The sequence below is a fragment of the Stenella coeruleoalba genome, assembly GCF_951394435.1.
Source record: "Stenella coeruleoalba genome assembly, chromosome: 13".
In the NCBI taxonomy this organism is placed as follows: Eukaryota; Metazoa; Chordata; class Mammalia; order Artiodactyla; family Delphinidae; genus Stenella; species Stenella coeruleoalba.
In genome coordinates, this window is record NC_137159.1 from 28,959,981 (window position 1) to 28,983,364 (window position 23,384).

Consider the following 23,384-nt stretch of genomic DNA (forward strand, 5'->3'; position numbering starts at 1 on the left):
AGGATCCTTTTAATGTGTTGTTGGATTCTGTTTCCTAGTATTTTGTTGAGGATTTTTGCATGTATGCTCATCATTGATATTGGCCTGCAATTTTCTTTTTTTGTGACATCTTTGTCTGGTTTTGGTATCAGGGTGATGGTGGCCCTGTAGAATGAGTTTTGGTGTGTTCCTCCCTCTGCTCTATTTTGGAAGAATTTGAGAAGTATAGGTGTTAGCTCTTCTCTAAATGTTTGGTAGAATTCACCTGTGAAGCCATTTGGTCCTGGGCTTTTGTTTGTTGGAAGATTTTTCATCACAGTTTCAATTTCAGTGCTTATGATTGGTCTGTTTATATTTTCTATTTCTTCCTTGTTCAGTCTTAGAATGTTGTGCCTTTCTAAGAATTTGTCCATTTCTTCCAGATTGTCCATTTTATTAGCTTATAGTTGCTTGCAGTAATCTCTCATGATCCTTTGTATTTCTGCAGTGTCAGTTGTTACTTCTTCTTTTTCATTTCTAATTCTATTGATTTGAGTCTTCTCCCTTTTTTTGTTGATGAGGCTGGCTAATGGTTTATCAATTTTGTTTATCTTCTCAAAGAACCAGGTTTTAGTTTCATTGATCTTTGCTGTTGTTTCCTTCATGTCTTTTTACTTCATTTCTGATCTGACCTTTATGATTTCTTTCCTTCTTCTAACTTTTGGAGCTTTTTTGTTCTTCTTACTGTAGTTGCTTTAGGTGTAAGGTTAGCTTGTTTATTTCTGATGTTTCTTGTTTTTTGTGTTAGGATTGTATTGCTATAAACTTCCCTCTTAGAACTGCTTTTGCTGCATCCCATAGGTTTTGGGTCGTCGTATTTTCATTGTCATTTGTTTCTAGGTATATTTTGATTTCCTCTTTTATTTCTTCAATGATCTCTTGGTTATTAAATAGTGTATTGTCTAGCCTCCCTGTGTTTGTATTCTTTACATATTTTTTCCTGTAATTGATATCCAGTCTCATAGTGCTGTGGTCGCAAAAGATACCTGATATGATTTCAATTTTCTTAAATTTACCAAGGCTTGATTTGTGACCCAAGATATGATCTATCCTGGTGAATGTTCCATGAGCACTTGAGAAAAAAGTGTATTCTGTTGTTTTTGGATGGACTGTCATATAAGCATCAATTAAGTCCAACTTGTTTAATGTTATTTAAAGCTTGTGTTTCCTTATTTATTTTCATTTTGGATGATGTGTCTATTGGTGACAGTGAGGTGTTAATGCCCCCTGCTATTACTGTGTTACTGTTGATTTCCCTTTTATGGCTGTTAGCATTTGCCTTATGTATTGAGGTGCTCCTACGCTGGGTTCATTAATATTTACAATTGTTATATCTTCTTCTTGTAGTGATACCTTGATCATTTTGTAGTGTCCTTCTTTGTCTCTTGTAATAGTATTTATTTTAAAGTCTCTTTTGTTTGATATGAGAATTGCTACTCCAGCTTCTTTTGATTTCCATTTGCATGGAATATCTTTTTCCATCCCTTCCCTTTCAGTCTGTATATGTCCCTAGGTCTGAAGTGGGTCTCTTGCAGACAGCATATGTATAGGTTTTGTTTTTGTATCCATTCAGCCAGTCTATGTCTTTTGGTTGGAGCATTTAATCCATTTACATTTAAGGTAATTATCGATATGTGTGTTCCTATTACCATTTTCTTAGTTGTTTGGGGTTTGTTTTTGTAGGTCTTTTCCTTCTCTTTTGTTTCCTGCCTAGAGAAGTTCCTTTAGCATTTGTTGTAAAGCTGGTTTGGTGGTGCTGAATTCTCTTAACTTTTGCTTGTCTGTAAAGGGTTTAATTTCTCCGTCAAATCTGAAAGAGCTCCATAACTTGAAGGTTGATTACTTGGATTTGAATCCCAGTTTTAATGTTACATGATCTAGAGTAAATCAGTTCATTTTTTCTTTTTTCTCTTATAGTAGAATGGAAGTAATAATTATGCCCACTTAACTTACTTCTTCTGGTTGCTGGGAGGCGATCTAAGAAAATGAATTGTGCAGTGCTTTATAGACTTTAATTCTATACAGACAGTAGTATTCTTCCTTATCCTCCTCTCAAAGTAATTTATAGATGAGTTTTTATCTTACCAGTACTGCCTTGTTTAAGGATCTACTCTGTAAGAAAAGGAAAATAGTATTAACTAAAGAATATTTAATTTTCATAATAAGTCTGTGATTTAGAAATTATTATTAACATTTTACGGTTAAAGAAAGAGGCTTAGAGAAGTTAAGTAACTTTCTCAATATCAATAATTTTATAAGTATTTGCTGCCTGGTTTCTCTGACTTCAGTGCTCATGTTTTTTTCTTTCACAAACTAATGTAGTTTGTTAATATACTGCAACCTGTTCCAACATTCCTTTGTTCATCATGCCTAATTTTGAAACTTCTTGACATTTCAGTCATTCTTGTTCTTTTAATTGGAGTTCATTTATTTCATGCATTTGGCAATTATTTATTGCCAGGTACTATGCTAAACACTCTCAGTTTTTGATCTTAGTTTAGTCTTTATTTTGAACAGAAGAAGACAAGTTTAAAATAGTGACACTTGCTCCTATTGTTCCCCCTATATTAGGGGGAAATACAAGTTGCTTTGGGAAGTCAGGGAAGTCTTCACAGAGGAAGTGATACCTAAGCCTGTGCTCTAACATTAACTTTTTATAGAATACAGATGGCCTCTGCCATTATGTCTTTTGTTTTTGTTGTACCATCAGATTCATACTGAGCCACTCATCGTAGGGTGAATAGTCAAATTACTCTTACATGTTCTTGTTATTTTCCAGCTTGTCCAGATTATTATCAATACAACACACTTGGAGAAATCCTGTAAGTACTTGGAAGAATTCATCACCAATATCACTAATGTGCTTCCAGAGGCAGTCCACACCACCAAACTGTATGGCACCACGACTTTTAAGGTGAGAAAGCCCTACATTACTGTAGAAGTGCTTCTGGTGTGCTGGGGCATTCTACCTAACATGACTTTGTTTCTCCCATAAGTCATATATGGTCTTCCTTAGAAAAAGGATTTGATTATGATTTCCTTAGAAAAACAAATTTCAGTGCTAATTTTGGGGTGTTTAAACTAAAAATGGTCTACAGCTGTGTCCACTAAATCTTCCTTATATTTCATTCATGAAAATGACTGTTTCCTCAGTTGACCACCTGACAGGCAAGTATTTTTAAATATGGTCTAGAAAAGAGTGGTTGCAGCTGAAATCAACAGCAATTTAAAAATTTTAATTTAGCTATCCTTTCTTTTCTGTGTCCTGGGTCCAGTTTTTTTTTCTTTTAACTTTACATTTCATTGTGGAATTTCTGTCCCTTGCTATTGTAGTTAGCAATTTTATAATCATCTTACAAGGCCACAGGACTAGTTTTGATGCAGTGTTGGATTAAATGAAAAAATGACGCTCTTATAGAGCAAAAGAAGACTTGATGGTAGATGAGTTTCTGGAGAGTAAAGAGCCTTAGGAAACTCATTTATATTGCCATGTGAGCTTTAAATAAATATTAAGCAGGGCAATATCTTAAACTAAAATGGTAGATTCTGACATAATGGCCAACATGTATGCTTTGGGAGTTTGTTATTGTTTGATTATTTTAGTTCTGAAACAAATCTATGTCACCCTTTTGAAATCTAGAAGTTGTTAATAGATATGAAGTGGTAGAGTTGAAATCATGATTTATGTTTATGGTATCTCCTTTTTTTGATCATTTTGTTCTCTTTGCCTATTTATTGGTACCTTCCCTTGAGAATGGATTTAACAGAAGAAATCCAATTTGATTCATATTGCTTATTATATTTTAAGACATATAAAAATTGTTGGTATGATCTGCTCTTTTTTCTGTTCCAAGAAAAAAAATATGAAAGATCCTGGCCAATGTAATCTTGAGAGAGAAGAACAAAGCTAGAAGCATCACACTTCCTGATTTCAAATTATATTATAAAGCTATAGTAATCAAAACAGTATGGTATTGGCATACAGACAGATACATAGATCAGTGGAACAGATTGGAGAACCCAGTATTAAATCCATGCATATATTGTCAATTAATTTATGACAAAGAGGCCAAGAATATACAATGAGGACAGGATAGTCTTTTCAATAAAAGCAAGTCAAAACTGCAGTGAGATAATACCTGAGATAAACACATGTTAGAATGGCTATCATCTAAAATACAAGAGATAACATATACTGGCAAGGATGTGGAGAAAGGGAAACTTGTACACTGTTGGTGGGAATGTAAGCTGGTACAACCACTATGGAAAACAGTATGGAGCTTCTTCAAGAAATTAAAAATAGAACTACTGTGTGATATGGCAATTCTGCTTCTGAGTGTGTATTAAAAGGAATCGAAATCATTATCTTGAAGAGTTATGTATACTTCCATGTTCACTACAGAATTAATCGTAATAGCCAAGATATGGAAACAACCTAAGTATCCATCAACAGATAAATGGATAAAGAAAATGTTACATACATATTCTCCATATATGTATCCATATATATTTGTGTATGTGTGTATATAGATGTATATATGAATATTATTCAGTCATGTAAAATGAGGAAATCCTGCCATTTGAATCCTAAAAAAATTCAAACTCATAGAAACAGAGAGTAGAAAAGTGGTTGCCAGGAACTGGGAGAGTGGGTTTGGCAAAAGAGAGAAGTTGGTAAAAGGGGTACAGACTTTCAGCTATAAGAGGAATAAGGTCTGAGGATCTAATGTAAAACATGGTTTCTATAGTTGATAATACCGTATTGTATAATATTTGCTAAGAGGATAGAACTTAAATGTTCTTACTAAAAAAAAAAAAAGATAAATATGTCAGGTGATGAATGTGTTAAATAACTAGATGATAGAAAAGAAATCCTTTCACAATATATTTGTATATCAAATCACCACAATATGTATTTTAAATGTCTTATAATTTTGTTTTCAATTGTACCTCAGTGAAGCTGAAAAAATGGAAAAAGTGAGATGTGTAACAACAAGATATTCTTTATCTGTTTATGATTAGGTTAGTTGCTAGATGAGTTACACATTCATGATGTGACCATGGGTTGTTTAAAACTCCCTATAAAATTACTTACAACAGAATTAATTATGCATGATATTATGTTGGTATCTTTACTTATAAACTTTTCAATGATGTCTCCTTGTAGTAATACTGATACAATTTTACTGAGGGAAAGACTTATTTCATAAAGAGGCCCCAATTATTAGTATGAAAATATGACAAGAGCTTTAAGAATTTCAGGATGACCTTCCTTAGATAGTTTAAAGGAATTATAAGTACTCTTAATATTAGCATTATTATGGAGCATGGGTAATAATTTTATCAAAAATATTTCTACATGATTTCTACATGTGGAAGCCAAAATTTCTCTAGGAAAGAAAATGAGGGAGACGCTTATAATTAAGTGTTCAATAGGAAATAGGATTTAGAGAGTTAGAATATGATGTTCATTTATACTTGTTTATCCTATGGGGAATATGTAATATGTACTGCTATTCTTCCCCTAATCCATCTCAATTTTCTTATTTCAAGGGCTTTTCAAATTATGGTCAGAAATCCTCCCAAAGGGTGGCTTGTGTATTTTGTTGTTCCAGCATTAAAATTGCTGAGGGAAAATTAAAGGCAGACAGGAAGCCATAGAGGTTGAGCAGCTAGTTAAATACTTAGTAAAGGAGAAGTTCTGGAGACCACTAAAGGTCATGTTGACAGTGCTTATTGGAAACACTGATTGCTTAAAACACATTGAAAGTTTATTTTTACCAGGACTGTTTCAGACCAACTAACCCAGAACTCAGTATAAACATGGCAATTATAACAGCTACATATTGTGTATTTTCCTAAGCTACTGTTTCCAGAAAACTTTCACTTGCAGATGGAAACCTTAATGCTGAAAAAGGGGCAAAAACAATCAGAAGGTCTTCAAGGTATTTTCTTGCAGAGTTCCTTCTTGTTTCTACCATATGTGACCTAATCAAGCTGGTATCCTTAGCTTTCCTTGTTTATAAGAATTCCCTCACTTACAAAATAGAATGAAGGTATTTATTAATTTACCCCATCACAAATATTGCTTGTGTACCTACTATAAAATATGGAAGAGAAAATACTTAGTCCTTGGATTTAGAGTCTATAATCTACGGGGAAGACAGACACTGTAAGTTCTATAAAGAACTGTGCAAAAAATGCTGGAATAATGTAATAAATACATTAAATCTCTCACTGATTCTCCAAGTTTTTATAAAGCATCTGCTACATACCAGGCAATAAACCAGTCTCCTGACTTTACACAGCATATATTCTCGTGAGGGTGATAGATGATACAGAAACAAAAAATTTAATATAATGTGAGGTAGTGGTAAGAGCTAGGAAGAAAAATAAATGACCTGAATGAAATAAGAAATTGAATCACTTGGATTTCTGATAGATAAGCAGTCCAGTCAGAGGTAACAATATGGTAGAAGGTATTGGTGTATTCAAGGTGATCAGTATGCAAGGGGGTCAGTCTGGCCGTGAAGTATTTATCATTGGTAAGGGTGGTAAGAGACAAGATCGTCAGGAGTCATATGATTTCTGGACTTGTAGGCCCCAGTAAATGCTTTCTATTTTATTTTGAAATGAAATATGAGGTCATTAGAAGATTAGAAATGGTGGTGGTAACCTGATTTATGATGGGTAACCCTAGTTGCTTTGTGGAAAATATACTATAGGTCAGCAAGAGTGGAAGAAGAGAATCCAATTTGAAGGTCATTGCAGTAGTCTAGGTAAGAGATAATGGTCACTTGGACTACAGTGGTAGGGTTTGAAGTGGTATGAAATATTTTTGAAGATAGAGATGGCAAGTTTTATTGCTAGATTAGGTATGAGATAATAAGAGAAAGAATGGAGTCAAGGATAATTCCAGGATACTTAAACTAAGCAAACTGGATTAACTAAGATGGGGAACAGCAAGAAAATAAGTTTTGGGGAGTGGCAGTAGAATCAAGATTTCCATTTTTCACATATAAAGCTTGAGGTATTTATTAGTCATTTATCATAGAGATTAAATTGACAGGATAAAGTCTTAGCTGGACATAAAAATTTAGAATTCATAAGTGTAAAGATGGTATTTTATGCCATGGAGCTGGCTGTCCTTTGGGAATTTAATATAGATAGAGAAAAGGTGTGAGGATTGAGCTCCAAGGGAAATCAACGTTGACAGGTCTAGAAGAAGAGGTGAGTGGTACTTATCTCAGTTCTGAGACCTTCAGGGAAGACTTACTGGAAAAGGCCCAGTAGGAGGTGTCCAGCAGGAGTATCTTGGGACCAGCAGGAAGTGTCCAGGTGGAGAAAGGATGAGGAGGGAGTAAGGGACATTTTTAGGTGAGGCAACTTCATGTAAAATGATGAAATAATGAAATAAAATCATACTTCTCTGGTGTAGAATAAGGGTAGCAATGACATAGAGAAGTAGGTAAATATCAATTGTGAAGCACTTTGTTTTATAATGATAGATAATTTGGACTTTATCCTACTAAAGTCTTTGAGAGACTTCAAGCAAGGATGTGTTGCAATTTTAAAAATGATCATTTACTTTGCCTAATTAGAAGGAAGGAAGGAATGATAAAAGCATGGAATGCAGGAAAGGAATGAGACAAGAAAAAAGAAAGGAAGGAATAAATAAATCACAATTACTTCAAATTCATAATCAGAGGAAATGAAATACCGAGAATACTTTGTATAACTCTGTGCTAATAAATTTAATGATCTATAGGAAAATATGTGATTAAAAAGGTGATTCAGGAAGATAAAGAGGACTCCCTGGTGGTGCAGTAGATAAAACTTGGCACTCCCAATGCAGGGGGCCCGGGTTCAATCCCTGGTCAGGGAACTAGATCCCAGGTGCATGCCACAACTAAGGGTTTGCATGCCACAACTAAGGAGCCTGTGTGCTGCAACTAAGGAGCCGGTGAGCCACAACTAAGGAGCCATGAGCCACAACTAAGGAGCCCACATGCTGCAACTAAGACCCAGTGCAACCAACTAAATAAATAAATATTAAAAAAAGAAAAGAAGATAAAGAAAATTGACATAACTATGAAAAAAATGAAAAAGTTGTTAAAGACTTCTTAAAACTGGGGAAGATTCACATGATTTTACCAGTGAATTCATTCAGGCTTTCACGAAACAGATAATTTCTGTATAATTTAAACTACTCCATACCGTAGAGAAAAATGGAAAATATCTCAGTTAATTTTTGTGAAGTCAACATAACAATGATTCAAAACTTAAAAAAAAACAAAAAAAGTTCTGAAGACCCTAGGGGCTGGACAGGAATAAAGACGCAGACGTAGAGAATGGACTTGAGGACGTGGGGAGGGGGAAGGGTAAGCTGGGATGAAGTGAGAGAGTGGCACGGACATATGTACACTACCAAATGTAAAATAGATAGCTAGTGGGAAGCAGACACATAGCACAGGGAGATCAGCTCAGAGCTTTGTGTCCACCTAGAGGAGTGGTATAGGGAGGGTGGGAGGGAGATGCAAGAGGGAGGAGATATGGGGATATATGTATATGTACAGCTGATTCACTTTGTTGTAAAGCAGAAACTAACACACTATTGTAAAGCAATTATACTCCAATAAAGATGTTTTAAAAAAGATAATAGCAATTGATAAAATAAATATTAGAGCAACAGAAAAAGAGAGATTTGGTCATAAAATGAGGTTAGCTAATATTTAATAAGCTCATGGTTCCCTCAGGTGTGCCAGGCTCTTTATGAAAGTTATTAGATTTAATAAAGGTGTTAAAACTATGGAAAAATATATAGTAGCTGAAATTAAGTTTAAAAAGAAAACTAGAGAAACCATAAAATCCCTGAGCAATTAAAGACAAATATTGATGTAAAAATCATAAATAATAAAATATCAAACAAAATCCAGAAGTGCATAGAAAGCAGGGGTAAAGTAATGTTAAGAATGCAAGGATGATTAGTATTAGAAAGTTGTTTAAAATTATTCACTACTGTAATAGATCAGGTGAGAAAAAATGCATGAGTATTTAAAAAGATACTAAAAAGGTATTTTATGTAAGGCCACATCTCTTCCTGATAAAATCTCTTAGTGAACCCCTCTATCAGTAATTGACAGATCAAGGAGGCAGAAAATTAGTAAGGATATTGTTGAACTGAATGGTGCTATCAATCAGCTAGATCGAATTGACATTTATAGAATACTTCATCTAACAACAGCGTAATACATATTCTTCTCAAGCTCATAAGAACATTCACCAAGACAGACCATGTTTGGGGTATTAAAGCACATCTTAAAAAATTTTAAAGAATAAAAATCATATAAAGCTTGCTCTCAGACCAAATGGAATTAAACCCTGGAAATAAATAACAGAAAGATAGCTAGAAAATCCCCAAATATTTGGAGATTAACCAGCACACTTCAGAAAAACACTTGGGTCAAAGAAAAAGTTTCAAGAGAAATTAAACAGTACTAAATTAAAATAAAGTATAACTTACTAAAACTTGTGGCATCAGTGAAAGCACTGCTTATAGGGAAATTTATAGCATTAACTGCATAAATTCCAAAAGAAGAAATTTCATGATCAGTAATCTAAGCTTCTACCTTAGGAAACTAGGGAAAGAAGAGCAAATTAAATCCAAAATAATCAAAAGAAAAGAAAAATTAGAGCAGAAATAATTGAAAACAGAAAAGCAAAGGAGAAAACCAATGAAACTAAACATGGGTTTTTAGAAAGATCAATAAAATTGATAAACTTTGAGTTAGGCTGACCAATAATAAAAGACAGAAGACACAAATTACTAATATCATAAATGACGAAGGGTCCATCACTACTGATTCCATGGACATTAAAATATTAATAAGGGCATATTATGAACAACTCTATATCCACAAATTAACAACCTACATAATTTTTTCAGAGACACAATTTACCAAAACTCACACAAGGAGTAATAATCTAAATAACCTTATATCTGTTGAAGAAATTGAATCAATAATTAATGGCTTTCGAAAATAGAAAACACCAGGCCCAGTTGAAAGAAGTTGAACAAGACACAAGTAAATGGAAAGATATTCAGTGTTCATTAATTGGAAAAATTAATATTGTTAAAATGTCCAAGCTACCCAAAGTGAACTACAGATTCAATGCAATCCCTATCAAAATGGTACTTTGTTTTACAGAAATTGAAAAAAAAATACTAAAATTTGTGTGGAACCACAAAAGACTCTGAAAATCCAAAGCAATCTTGAGAAAGAACAAAGCTGGAAACAACACACTTCCTGATTTCAAATTATGTTATAAAGCTATCGTAATGAAGACAGTATGGTATTGACCTACAAACAGACACATAGATAAATGGAACAGATTGAAGATCCCAGAAATAAACCTATACATATATGGTCGATTAATTTATGACAAAGGGGCCAAGAATATACAATGAGGAAAGGATAGTTTCTTAAATAAGTGGGTTTGGTGAAACTGGACAGGCACATGCAAAAGAATGAAACTGGATCTCTGTCTTATACCATAGACACAAATCAAATCAAAATGGATTAGAGACTTGAATGTAAGACTGAATCCATAACACTCCTAGAAGAAAACATAGAGGGTAACTTCTTTGACATTGGTCTTGGAGATGATTTTTTGGAGTTGACACCAAAAGCGAAGGCAATAAAATCAAGAATAAACAAGTGGGACTTCATCAAACTAAAAACTTTCTGTACAGCAAAGAAACCATCAACAGAATGAAAAAGCAACCAGTTGAATGGGAGAAAATATTTGCAAATCATATATCTGGTAAGGGGTTAATATCCAAAAAACACAAAGAACTCATACAACTCAATAGCAAAAAAACAATCTGATTAAAAAATGGGCAGAGGAACTGAATAGACATTTTTCCAAAGAAGACATACAAATGAGCAACATGTAAATGAAAAGATGTTCAACATCACAAATCTTTAAGGAAATGCAAATCAAAACTACAATGAGATATTACCTTACATGTAGAGTGGTATCATCAAAAAGATAAGAGATAGGGTATATATCCAGAGAAAATTCTAATTTGAAAATATACTTGCACCCCAGTGTTCATAGTGCACTATTTACAATAGCCAGGTCATGGAAGCAACCTAAATGTCCATCAACAGATCAATGGTTAAAGAAGATGTGGTATATATATACAATGGAATACTACTCAGCCATAAAAAAGAACGAAATAATGCCATTTGCAGTGACATGGATGGATCTAGAGATTATCATACTAGTAAATAAAGTAAATCGGACAGAGAAAGGCAAATGCCATATATCACTTATATGTGGAATCCAAAATATGATACAAATGAACTTATTTACAAAACAGAAGTAGACCCACAGACATAGGAAACAAACTTATGGTTACCAAGGGGGAAAGGGGATGGGGGAAGGATAAATTAGGAGTTTGGGATTAGCAGATACAAACTACTATATATAAAATAGATAAAAAAGTTCTACTGTATAGCACAGGGGACTATATTCACTATCTTGTAATAAACCATAATGGAAAAGAATATGTGTGTGTGTGTGTGTGTGTGTGTGTGTGTGTGTGTGTGTGTGTGTATAAAATATATGTATAGCTATACTTTGCTGTACACCAGAAACTAACTTAACATTGTAAATCGACTATACTTCTATTAAGAAAAAGAGACACAAGAGATAACAAATGCTGGCAAGGATGTGGAGAAAAGGGAGCCCTTGTGTACTGTTGGTGGGAATGTAAGCTGGTACAGCCACTATGGAAAACAGTATGGAGGTTCCTCAAAAAATCAAAAATAGAACTACCATATGATCCAGCAATTCTACTTCTGGGTCTATATTCAAAGGAATCAATATCTTGAAGAGTTATGTATACTTTCACATTCATTACAGCATTAATCAAAGTAGTCAAGATATGGAAACAACCTAAGTGTCTCTTAATGGATGAATAGCTAAGTTACACACACACACACACACACACACACACACACACACACACACACCACATACACACAGTGGAATATTAGTCAGCCATTAAAAAAAGAAGAAAATCCTGATCAGTTGCAAAAACATGGATGAACCTAGAAGGCATTATGCAAAATGAAATAAACCAGATAGACAAATACTTCATGGTATCATTTATATGTGGAATCTAACAAAAAAAGTTGAACTCATAGAAACAGAGAGTAGAAACATTATTGCCAGGGCTGGGGGGTAAAGAAATAGAGGTTGATAAAAGGGTACAAACTTTCAATTGTAAGATGAATAGTCTGAGCATCTAGTATATAACAATGTGACTATAGTTGATTACACTATTGTATAAATGATAATTGCTAAGAGAGTAGAACTTCAGTGTTCTCACCAAAACAAACAAACAAAAAAGTAAATATGTGAGATGATAGCTGTGTTAATTAACTTGATGTCGGGAATCCTTTTGCAGTGTATACCTATATTTAGTCATTATGTTTTTCATTTTAAATATCTGACAACTTGGCAGTTATACGCTAATTAAGCTGAAAGAAATTCTACCTAATATTTAAGGATGAAATGTCACCACTTCTCTATAATATTTTCCAGGAAATAGAAGCAGAGAGAATACTACGTAACTCACTCTATGAGGCTAGCATTACCATAATACCAGCCAGACATCGCAGGAAAGGAAAGCTACAGACTAATATTTCTCATGAACTTAGATGCAGAATCCTCAACAAAATATTATGAAATTGAATCCAACAATGTATCAGAATTATATACTACCACCAAGTGGGTCTGCAAGACTTACTCAACATCAAATATCAAGTATTGTAATTCATCACATTAATGGGCTAAAGAAGAACAATTATAGAATCATATTAATAGATATAGAAAATGCATTTGACAAAATCCAACACCTGTTCATGATAAAAACCTCTCAGCTAACTATAATAGAAGGGGAATGCCCTCAACTTGGTAAAGAACATCTACAAAAGTCCTACTAATAACATCATACCTGATAGTGAGAAACTAGAAACTTTTCTGCTAAAATCATGAAAAAGGCCGGAATGTCCTTTTATACCACTCTTATTCAACATTCAGTAAGCCATGAAATAAAAGACTTACAGACTGGGAAGACAGAGATAAAACTGACTTAGTTTACAGATGACATGATTGTCTAAGTAGAAAATATGAAAGAATTAACAATAACAAAAAGACTGCTGGAAGTAATAAATGAATGTAGCAAGGTTCAGCATATAAAATTGGTATACAAAAGTTATTTGCTTTATCATTATACCAGTAACAAATAACTGGAATTTGTAATTAAAAACATAATGCTATTTACATTAACATTGAAAAAAGAAATAGATATAAACCTAACAAGATAAACAAGATCTATGTGAGAAAACCTGTAAAACTCTGATAAAAAGTAATCAAAGAAGTAAGATCTAAATAAGTGGAGATATGTTCCATATTCGTGGATAAGAAGATTCAATATTTTATCAAGATATCAGTTCTTTTCAACTTAATCTAAAGATTCAGTCCCAGTCCAAATTCCAGCAACTCATTTTGTGGATATTGACGTATTGTTTCTGAAGTTTATGTGGAGAGGCAAAACACCCAGAATAGTCAACACAATATTGACGGAGAAGAACAATGTTGGAGAACTGACACTACCTGACTTCAAGACTTATTATAAAGCTACAGTAATCAAGACAGTGTGGTATTGGGGAAAAAAAAAAACGATAATTAGGTCAAGGGAACAACATAGGAGCCCAGAAATAGACTCTCGCAAATATAGTCAACTGATTGTTGACATGCAGTAAACTCAGTTTAATGGAGAAATGAAAGTGTTTTCAATAAATGTTGAAACAACTCGACATCCACCTGCAAAAAAGAAAAAAAATGAACCTAGACACAGATGTTACACTTTAAAATTGAGTTAAAATTTTGAGTTTGAGTTAAACTCAAAAAAAATTGAGTAAATTGAGTTAAAAATTAACTCAAAGGGGATCACAGACTTACGTGTGAAACACAGCACTATAAAACTCTTAGAAGATAACATAAGGGAAAATGTTGGTAACCTTGGGTTTCACTATGACTTAAGGTACAGCAACCAGAACACAGTCCATCAAAGAAAATACTGATAAGATGGACTTCATTAAAATGAAAAACTTCTGCTGTAGAAAAGACACTGTTAAAAGAATGAAAAGAAGGAGAAAATGTTTGTAAAATGCATATCTAATAAAGGACATATCCAAAATATACAAAGAATGGGTAAAAGTCAACAATAAGAAAATTAAAAAGTGGGTTTAATGTGGGCTCACTTTAAAAATGGGCAAAAGATCTGAATAGATACCACACCAAAGGATGGAGAGGGAGTTATAAGTTAAAACAACAGTGATACCATTGTACAACTCTTAAAAAGACTAAAACTGAAAACACTGACAACAAATGCTGGAGCAATAGCAGCTCTCATTCATTGCTGGTGCTAATACAAAATGGTAATGTTATTTTGGAAGACAGTTTGTCAGTTTCTTACAAGGCTAAACAGAAATAGTCTTCCCATGCAATTCACCAGTCATGCGTCTTGGTAACTATCCAAGTGAATTGAAATGTTAAGCTACACAAAAACTTACACATAAATCATTACAGTAGCATTATTCAAAATTGACTACACTTAGAAGCTATCAAGATGTCCTTCAATAGGTAAATGGATAAACAAACTATGATACGTCCTGACAATGGAATATTATTCAGTGATGAAAAGGAATGAATATCAAGCCATAGAAAGACATGGAGGAAAATTAACTGCACATTGCTAAGTAAAATAAGCCAATCAGCTACATACATGGTTCCCAGTATAAGACATTGTAGAAAGGCAAAGTTCTGGAGAAAGTAAAAAGATGGTTTGTTTCCAGGATTTGGGGGATGAGCAAGGGAGGGATGGATAGAGTAGAGTGGATTTTTATGACAAGAAAACTATTCTGTACGATTCTGTAATAGTGAATACATGACATTATCCATTTGTAAGTACCCATGGAACTGTACAACACAAATAGTAAACCCTGATGCAAACTGTGAACTTTAGTTAATAATAAAATATCAATATCAGTTCATCTATTGTAACAAATGTTCCACACTAATGCAAGGTTTTTTAAATAGGGGAAACAGTGGGAAGGGGATGGCGGGCAGTATCTGGAAATGCTCTGTACTTTCTGCTCAATTTTTCTTTAAGCCCAGATTTCTAGAAAATAATGTTTATTAATTAAAAGAAAACTTAGTAAAATGGGAATTCAAGGACAATATTAAATTATCATACAAGTAAGTAAATATGTAAGCAGAGAAATGCTCTTAGAACTGTGTTCATATAAGTAAACATAGTCAATGCCTATATTATAGTATGTAAATACCTGTAAAACTATGCAGCCATTAAAAAGGTGAAAATGGAGAGGCGGGTATGAGTTCGAGTAAAGTTTTGGGGGTAGAATTTATAGGACACCGTGCCTATGAAGGAATGAATGGAATCTAATATGTTACTTAAATCTCTGCCTTGGCCTGAAATGAACAGGTGAAGAGTGGGAATTATGATTATTCTTGTCCTGGACTTACAATATTCAAAGTTTCTGTGAGCCATAGTGCAGGAAACAATCAGAAATATGGGTCTTTAAGAAGAAAGGGTTTGGACAGATATAGTGGAAGCCATAGGAGGTGATGAAATCATCCAGCGGAAGTGAGAGGATTAGAGGCCAGAAAAGTAAAAGTAAAACTATGTCCTGAAAGCCAACAGAGAACAGGGTAAGATGAGACTGAAAAATGGATATTGGATATGGTAGCCTGGCGGTCATGGATTACCCTGGACCAGTCCATGTTGATGGATTGTTAGATTGCAGCGTAGACTGTTTTCTCCTAAAAATGTTTTGCTTGGAGCTTTAGTCCCATAACACTTCTTAGAGCCTTTTATATGCCAGTGTAAATCAAGACTCTTTTAAACTGGGGTTCTCAGACTTAATTGATCTAGGAACTTTTTTGCTGTCATTTAAGCATTTTTCAGGACTGTTGTTAATTAGAGCGTATTTTAGGAAATGTGTGCCAATCTTTGAAGAAACTTGATTATAAAGAATCTAGAAAGGTAGGATAGTAACTAGTGGGAACATACAGCATTAAATTAGAAACTTCAGGATACTTAAAATAAGCAAAGTGAAGAGACTAGCAACTATAAGAGAGGTTGATATTGCAGGAAGGGAGGTTCTTGGAATTCCAGAAGAGAAGAAAGAGAACAGGATCCTGAGAATGAGTGTAGTTTTAAACATAGGTAAGAAGGTACAGGATGCAGATAGCTGAGGGCAGTGAAGGCAGTTTCTCTATTTGGTGAATCAATATAATAATTTGTCTTGCAGATACAAAATAGAAAGGACTCTACTGAGCTTTTGAAAACAAGAAAAATTAATGGAGACTGTGATATTACTTGATATCCTCAATTATGTTACTTAGTTTGAGATGTCTCCAAGCAGAGATTTCTGCTTTGCTTATACTGGAATTTTGAATGACTATTCAAATTTCGTATTTCACAGGATGCCAGACATGCAGCTGAAGAAGAGATTTATACCAACTTAAACCAGAAGATTGACCAGTTTCTACAGCTGGCTGACTATGACTGGATGACAGGAGATTTGGGCAACAAAGCTAGTGATTACCTAGTAGACCTCATTGCCTTTCTCCGTAGCACCTTTGCTGTCTTCACACACCTTCCTGTAAGTGACCATTGCTTTTACTTTGTCCATCATATAGAAAAAAGGTTTCTTAAAATCTAGATTGGTAAAATATGTTTGTTTCTGCTTTAACTAGCCAGAAAGCTGTGGATATAAAAGCTCACACTATAATTATCATCCCTTAACAAGATTTAAAGACCTCTTTCTCATTTTCTCATTGACATTTGCATTTTGTTTATTCTGGAAATGGTTCCTAATATTATGCTACTTATATCCCTCCTAACTTCAAGGTAATTAGTACAAACATACAATGAATGCCTTGGTAGAAGTAGAATAGAAAATTAGGAGTTAGAATTTTAGATATGTATTTTTTAATTCTAGAATGTCCATTTAAATTTTTTTATATCCTCAAATTTCTGGTGAAATTCTCCATCCTTTTTCCAATTTGTCTATCTTTTCTCTATTTTCTTGAGCATATTTATCACAGACTTTTAAAAATTGAAGTATAGTTGATTTACAATATTATATTAGGGACTTCCCTGGCAGTCCAGTGGTTACGACTCTGTGCTCCCAATTCAGGGGCCATGGGTTTGATCCCTCGTCAGGGAACTAAAATCCCGAATGCCTCACGGTGCAGCCAAAAAAAAAAGTTACAGTATTATATTAGTTTCAGGTGTACAGCATAGTGATTCAGTATTTTTACAGATTTTACTCCAGTAAAAGTTATTATGAGATAATGGCTATAATTCCATGTGCTATATGATATATCCTTGTTGCTTATCTATTTTATACATAGTAGTTTTGTATCTCTTAATCCCTTTCTCCTGTCTTGCCCCTCCCTCTTTCCCTCTTTTCTGTTGTTTCTTGATCTTTATTTTATTTATTTCCTCTCTAATCTTTATTATTTCCTTCCTTCTGATGACTTTGGCCTTTGTCTTTTTCTAATTTCTTTAAGTGGTTGGTTAGGTACTTTATTTGAGGTTTTACGTATTTCTTGAGGAAGGCCTGTATTGCTATAAACTTCCCCCTTAGAACTGCTTTTGCTGCACCTCATAGATTTTGGAGTGTTGTGTTTCCTTTTTCCTTTGTCTCAACGTATTTTCTGATTTCCTCTTTGATTTCTTCATTGACCAGGTGGTTTTTTAGTAGCATGTTGTTTAGTCTCCACATGTTCATGCTTTTCCCCATTTTTCTTCCTGTAATTGAGTTCTAATTTTATACCATTGTAGTGGGGGAAAATGCTTGATATTAATATCTATCTCCTTAAATTTGTTCAGCCTTATTTTGTGGCCCAGTGTGTGATCTGTCCTGGAGAATGTTCCATGTGCACTTGAAAGGAATGTGTATTCTGCTGTTTTTGGATGAAATGTCCTGTAGATATCTTTTAAGTTTAACTGTTCAAGTGTGTCATTTAAGACCACTGTTATATGATTGATTTTCTGTCTGGATCATATGTTCATTGATGTAAGTGAGGTATGAAAGTTCCCTATTGTTATGGTATTGTCATCAATTTCTCCCTCTATGTCTGTGAATATTTGCTTTATATATTTAGGTGCCCCTAATATTACACTGAGTGTAATATCCTTGTCTTGTATTGATCCCTTTATCATCATATAATGCCCTTCTTTGTCTTTTGTGATAGCTTTGTTTGAAAGTCTATTTTGTCTGAAGCGAGTATTGTTACCCCGGCTTTCTTATTGTTCCCATTTGCGTAAAATATCTTTTTTCATTTCCTCACCTTCTTTGTGTATGTGAGTTTCTTAGGCGACATATAGAAGGGTCTTGTTTTTTCATTTAATCAGCCACCCTGTGTCCTTTGAGGGAGCATTTGTCCATTGATATTTAAAGTAATTATTAATAGTTATGTACTTATTGCCATTTTGTCACTTATTTTCTGCTTGTTCATGTAGTTCTTCTCTGTTCATTTTTTCTTCTCTTTGTTTCTTCCCTTGTGGTTTTGTTGATTTTCTTTAGTAGTATATACCAGAGAACTCCTAGATGTTTTCATTTTTTACAATTTGCTCTTTTCTTTTGCTGTTCTGATTGGGTGATTTACATTATTCTACCAGATCACTTACTCATTCTTCTGTATCACTTAGTTTGCTATTCATTCCTCCTAGTGTGCTTTTAATTTCAGCTGTTGAATTCTTCATTTCTGATTGGGTCTTTTAAAATACTTTCTAGTTTCTTATTAAAGCTATTAGTGTATAGATAGATTCTTTCCCCTAATTCAGTTAACATTTTTTATAACCAATGGTTTGAATTCTTCTTCAGGTAAATCGTTTATTTATGTTTCATTTTTTTCTCAGCTGTTTTTTCTTGCTCTTTCAATTGAGAACAGTTCTTCTGCCATTGCATTTTGCTTAACTTTCTCTGTTTCTATGAGTTTAGGTGAAACAGTTACCTATTGTGGTCTTGAAGGGGTGTTCTTATGTGGCAGCATCCCTATGTGTGCCCAGTGCCTTTGGTGGGAGAGCTGGATTTGGTGTGGAAACAAGTCACATCTTTCCTCAGGATGTGCTGGTAGCTATCAGCTTGGTAGGGAGTGGGGCTAGAGATGGAGGAGCTAGAGCTGGCACCAGGTGTGAAGTGGGACTTCCCCTCTGCTCAATGGCCATGACCACCCTATGAGGGGTGGGGTCTGATCCCAAATTCCTGGAGCAGAAGCCCTGAGGGTCTGGCCTGGGCCAGCTCTGTTCCCTTTGTGCTTCCCCCTTTTTCCACACGAGAGCCTTGCCCAAGTGGCAGGAAGTGCTGAAGTAAGTTGGGTCCATAGGGTCTCTTGGCCTGTGTTGATTGCAGACAGAGGTTCAAGCTGTCGCTGATACACTGCCTGTATAGGTTCCCACAATTGTTTCCCTCACAGCTGGTTACTGCCCCCGTCCCTGCTGCCCCTGCCCTGTTGTGGAACCACACTATAGAGCTATTGTTGTCTATGTGGACTTTCAGTATCAGGAGTTGAGCTATGTTCGAGTGCTGCCATCAGAGATTTGGGCTGCTTGTGATGTTCTGCTTGAGTAAGCATTAACAATGACCCCAATCCCACCCAGGCTCCGCCCAAAGGCCAGGTTGTCTCTGCATCCCAAGATCGAGTTTTCTCCCTGGTCATGACCACCCCAGATTTAATGCCCTGCTGCGACATGGAGTGAGCAGCACTGGTGCATTGGCTCAGCTCAGGCTGAGGCACGCACTGAGGCGGTTGTGGGAAACCTGGCAGCCACTAGAGCAGAACTCTTTCCACTCTGCCTTGAGGGCAACCCAGCACTCATGTGCTCTTCATGAGCAGTGTTCAGGCTTCCCACTACCCCCCTGTTAGTCCCAGTGGTCCTCCAACCAGCCAAGGAGTCTTGTCTCTCCTGCACAGGACCCCAGACTTGGGCATCCAATCTGTGGCTCTCACCACTCACTCCCCAGGGCAGGTGTCCACCCATGTATTCTTCCTGTTACTCTGAGTCACCTCCCAGGAACACAGGGCCCAACCCGGTCACGTTCTTCCCATTCTGCCTGACTACCTGTGTATCTTTCTTACAGCCTTGTTTGTACCGGATTCCTTCTGCCAGTTTCCAGTTAGTTTTCAGTGAGAATTGTTCAACATGTAGATGTATTTTGATGAGTTCATGGGGAAATGTGAGCTCCATGTCCTCTTAATCCACTATCCTGATCCTCCTCTACAGTTCTTTTAAAGACATTTATTAATGCCTATGTGTAGTTCACCTACATATTGGTTCGATTTGTTTCTGAGGTTTTGGTTTTTCGGTTTTTTTGCTGTTGTTTTCAGTCATATGGTCCTATCTCTTCCTACCATTTTTTGGTATATATTAGACATTGTCTTTAAAATATGTAGAGGTTCCAAATGATATCAACAGCCACCAGAATCAATTCATCCTTTCCCTTACTAAGTAGCTAGAATGAGTGGGTGGGTTGTGGTTTGGGCCTTATCATCTTAATCCAATCATGGATTGATCAGGGTTGAGCTTGGGTTGCAGTTGTAATGTACCTTTGGTTTACCTTTTTAAAATTTAATTTAATTTAATTTTTTAACATCTTTATTGGAGTATAATTGCTTTACAATGGTGTGTTAGTTTCTGCTGTATAACAAAGTGAATCAGCTATACATATACATATATCCCCATATCTCTTCCCTCTTGCATCTCCCTCCCTCCCACCCTCCCTATGCCACCCCTCTAGGGGGTCACAAAGCACCAAGCTGATCTCCCTGTGCTATGCAGCTGCTTCCCACTAGATATCAGCTTTACATTTGGTAGTGTATATATATCCATGCCACTCTCTCACTTTGTCCCAGCTTCCCCATCCCCTTCCTCATGTCTTCAAGTCCATTGTCTAGTAGGTCTGCGTGTTTATTCCTGTCTTGCCCCTAGGTTCTTCATGACCTTTTTTTTTTTTTTAGATTCTATATATATGTGTTACCATATGGTATTTGTTTTTCTCTTTCTGACTTACTTCACTCTGTATGATGGACTCTAGGTCCATCCACCTCACTACAAATAACTCAATTTCGTTTCTTTTTATGGCTGAATTATATTCCATTGTATATATGTGCCATATCTTTTTTATCTATTCATCTGTCGATGGACACTTAGGTTGCTTCCATGTCCTGGCTATTGTAAATAGAGCTGCAATGAACATTGTGGTTCATGACTCTTTTTGAATTATGGTTTTCCCAGGGATATGCCCAGTAGTTGGATTGCTGGGTCATATGGTAGTTTTATTTTTAGTTTTTTAAGGAGCCTCCATACTGTTCTCCATAGTGGCTGTATCAATTTACATTCCCACCAACAGTGCAAGAGGGTTCCCTTTTCTCCACACCCTCTCCAGCATTTATTGTTTGTAGACTTTTTGATGATGGCTATTCTGACTGGTGTGAGGTGATACCTCATTGTAGTTTTGATTTGCATTTCTCTTATGATTAATGGTGTTGAGCATTCTTTCATGTGTTTGTTGGGAATATGTATATCTTCTTTGGAGAAATGTCTATTTAGGTCTTCTGCCCATTTTTGGATTGGGTTGTTTTTTTGATATTGAGCTGCATGAGCTGCTTGTAAATTTTGGAGATTAATCCTTTGTCAGTTGCTCCATTTGCAAATATTTTCTCCCATTCTGAGGGTTATCTTTTCGTCTTATTTATGGTTTCCTTTTCTGTGAAAAAGCTTTTGAGTTTCATTAGGTCCCGTTTGTTTCTTTTTATTTCCATTTCTCTAGGAGGTGGGTCAAAAAGGATCTTGCTGTGATTTATGTCATAGAGTGTTCTGCCTATGTTTTCCTCTAAGAGTTTGATAGTTTCTGGCCTTATATTTAGGTCTTTAATCCATTTTGAGTTTCTTTTTGTGTATGGTGTTAGGGAGTTTTCTAACTTCATTTTTTTACATGTAGCTGTCCAGTTTTCCCAGCACCACTTACTTATTGAAGAGGCTGTATTTTCTCTGTTGTATCTTCTTGCCCCCTGTATCAAATATAAGGTGACCATATGTGTGTGGGGTTATCTCTGGGCTTTCTATCCTGTTCCATTGATCTATATTTCTGTTTTTTTGCTTGTACCATACTGTCTTGATTACTGTAGCTTTGTAGTATAGTCTGAAGTCAGGGAGCCTGATTCCTCCAGCTCCGTTTTTCTTTCTCAAGATTGCTTTGGCTATTCGGGGTCTTTTTGTTTCCATACAAATTGTGAAATTTTTTGTTCTAGTTCTGTGAAAAATGCCAGTGGTAGTTTGATGGGAATTGCACTGAATCTGTAGATTGCTTTGGGTAGTAGAGTCATTTTCACAATGTTGATTCTTCCAATCCAAGAACATGGTATATCTCTCCATCTGTTTGTATCATATTTAATTTCTTTCATCAGTGTTTTATAGTTTGCTGAGTACAGGTGTTTTGTCTCCTCAGGTAGGTGTATTCCTCGGTATTTTATTCTTTTTGTTGCAGTGGTAAACGAGAGTGTTTCCTTAATTTCACTTTCAGATTTTTCATAATTAGTATTTGGAATGCAAGAGATTTCTGTGCATTTATTTTGTATCCTACTACTTTACCAAATTCATTGATTAACTGTAGTGGTTTTCTGGTAGAATCTTTAGGATTCTCTGTGTATAGTATCACATCATCTGCAAACAGTGAGAGCTTTACTTCTTCTTTTCCGATTTGGATTCCTTTTATTTCTTCTTCTTCTCTGATTGCTGTGGCTAAAACTTCCAAAACAATGTTGAATAATAGGGGTGAGAGTGGGCAACCTTGTCTTTTTCCTGATCTTAGTGGAAATGGTTTCAGTTTTTCACCATTGAGGATGATTTGGCTGTGGGTTTGTCATATATGGCCTTTATTATGTTGAGGTAAGTTCCCTCTATGCCTACTTTCTGGAGTGTTCTTATCATAAATTGGTGTTGAAGTTTGTTGAAACCTTTTTCTGCGTCTATTGAGATGATCATATGGTTTTTATTCTTCAGTTTGTTAATATGGTGTATCACGTTGATTGATTTGCATATATTGAAAAATCCTTGCATTCCTGGGATAAATCCCACTTGACCATGGTGTATGATCCTTTTCATGTGCTGTAGGATTTTGTTTGCTAGTATTTTGTTGAAGATTTTTGCAGCTATGTTCATCAGTGATATTGGCCTGTAGTTTTCTTTCCTT

General features: G+C 35.2%; 1 protein-coding gene across 9 annotated transcripts in view; it reads left to right on the forward strand.

Moving 5' to 3' along the window:
* Window positions 1–23,384, forward strand: part of EXOC6B (exocyst complex component 6B) — a 717,212-nt gene that overhangs the window by 416,335 nt on the left and 277,493 nt on the right. For all 9 annotated transcript variants that reach the window (XR_013830987.1, XR_013830988.1, XM_079940498.1 and 6 more), the window contains 2 exons: window positions 2,798–2,932; window positions 16,605–16,784. Coding sequence is in view for 7 of the 9 variants with exons in the window: in XM_079940498.1 (XP_079796624.1) it covers window positions 2,798–2,932; window positions 16,605–16,784 (315 nt within the window). In the remaining 2 variants the exon portion in view is untranslated. The remainder of the gene's footprint in view (window positions 1–2,797; window positions 2,933–16,604; window positions 16,785–23,384) is intronic.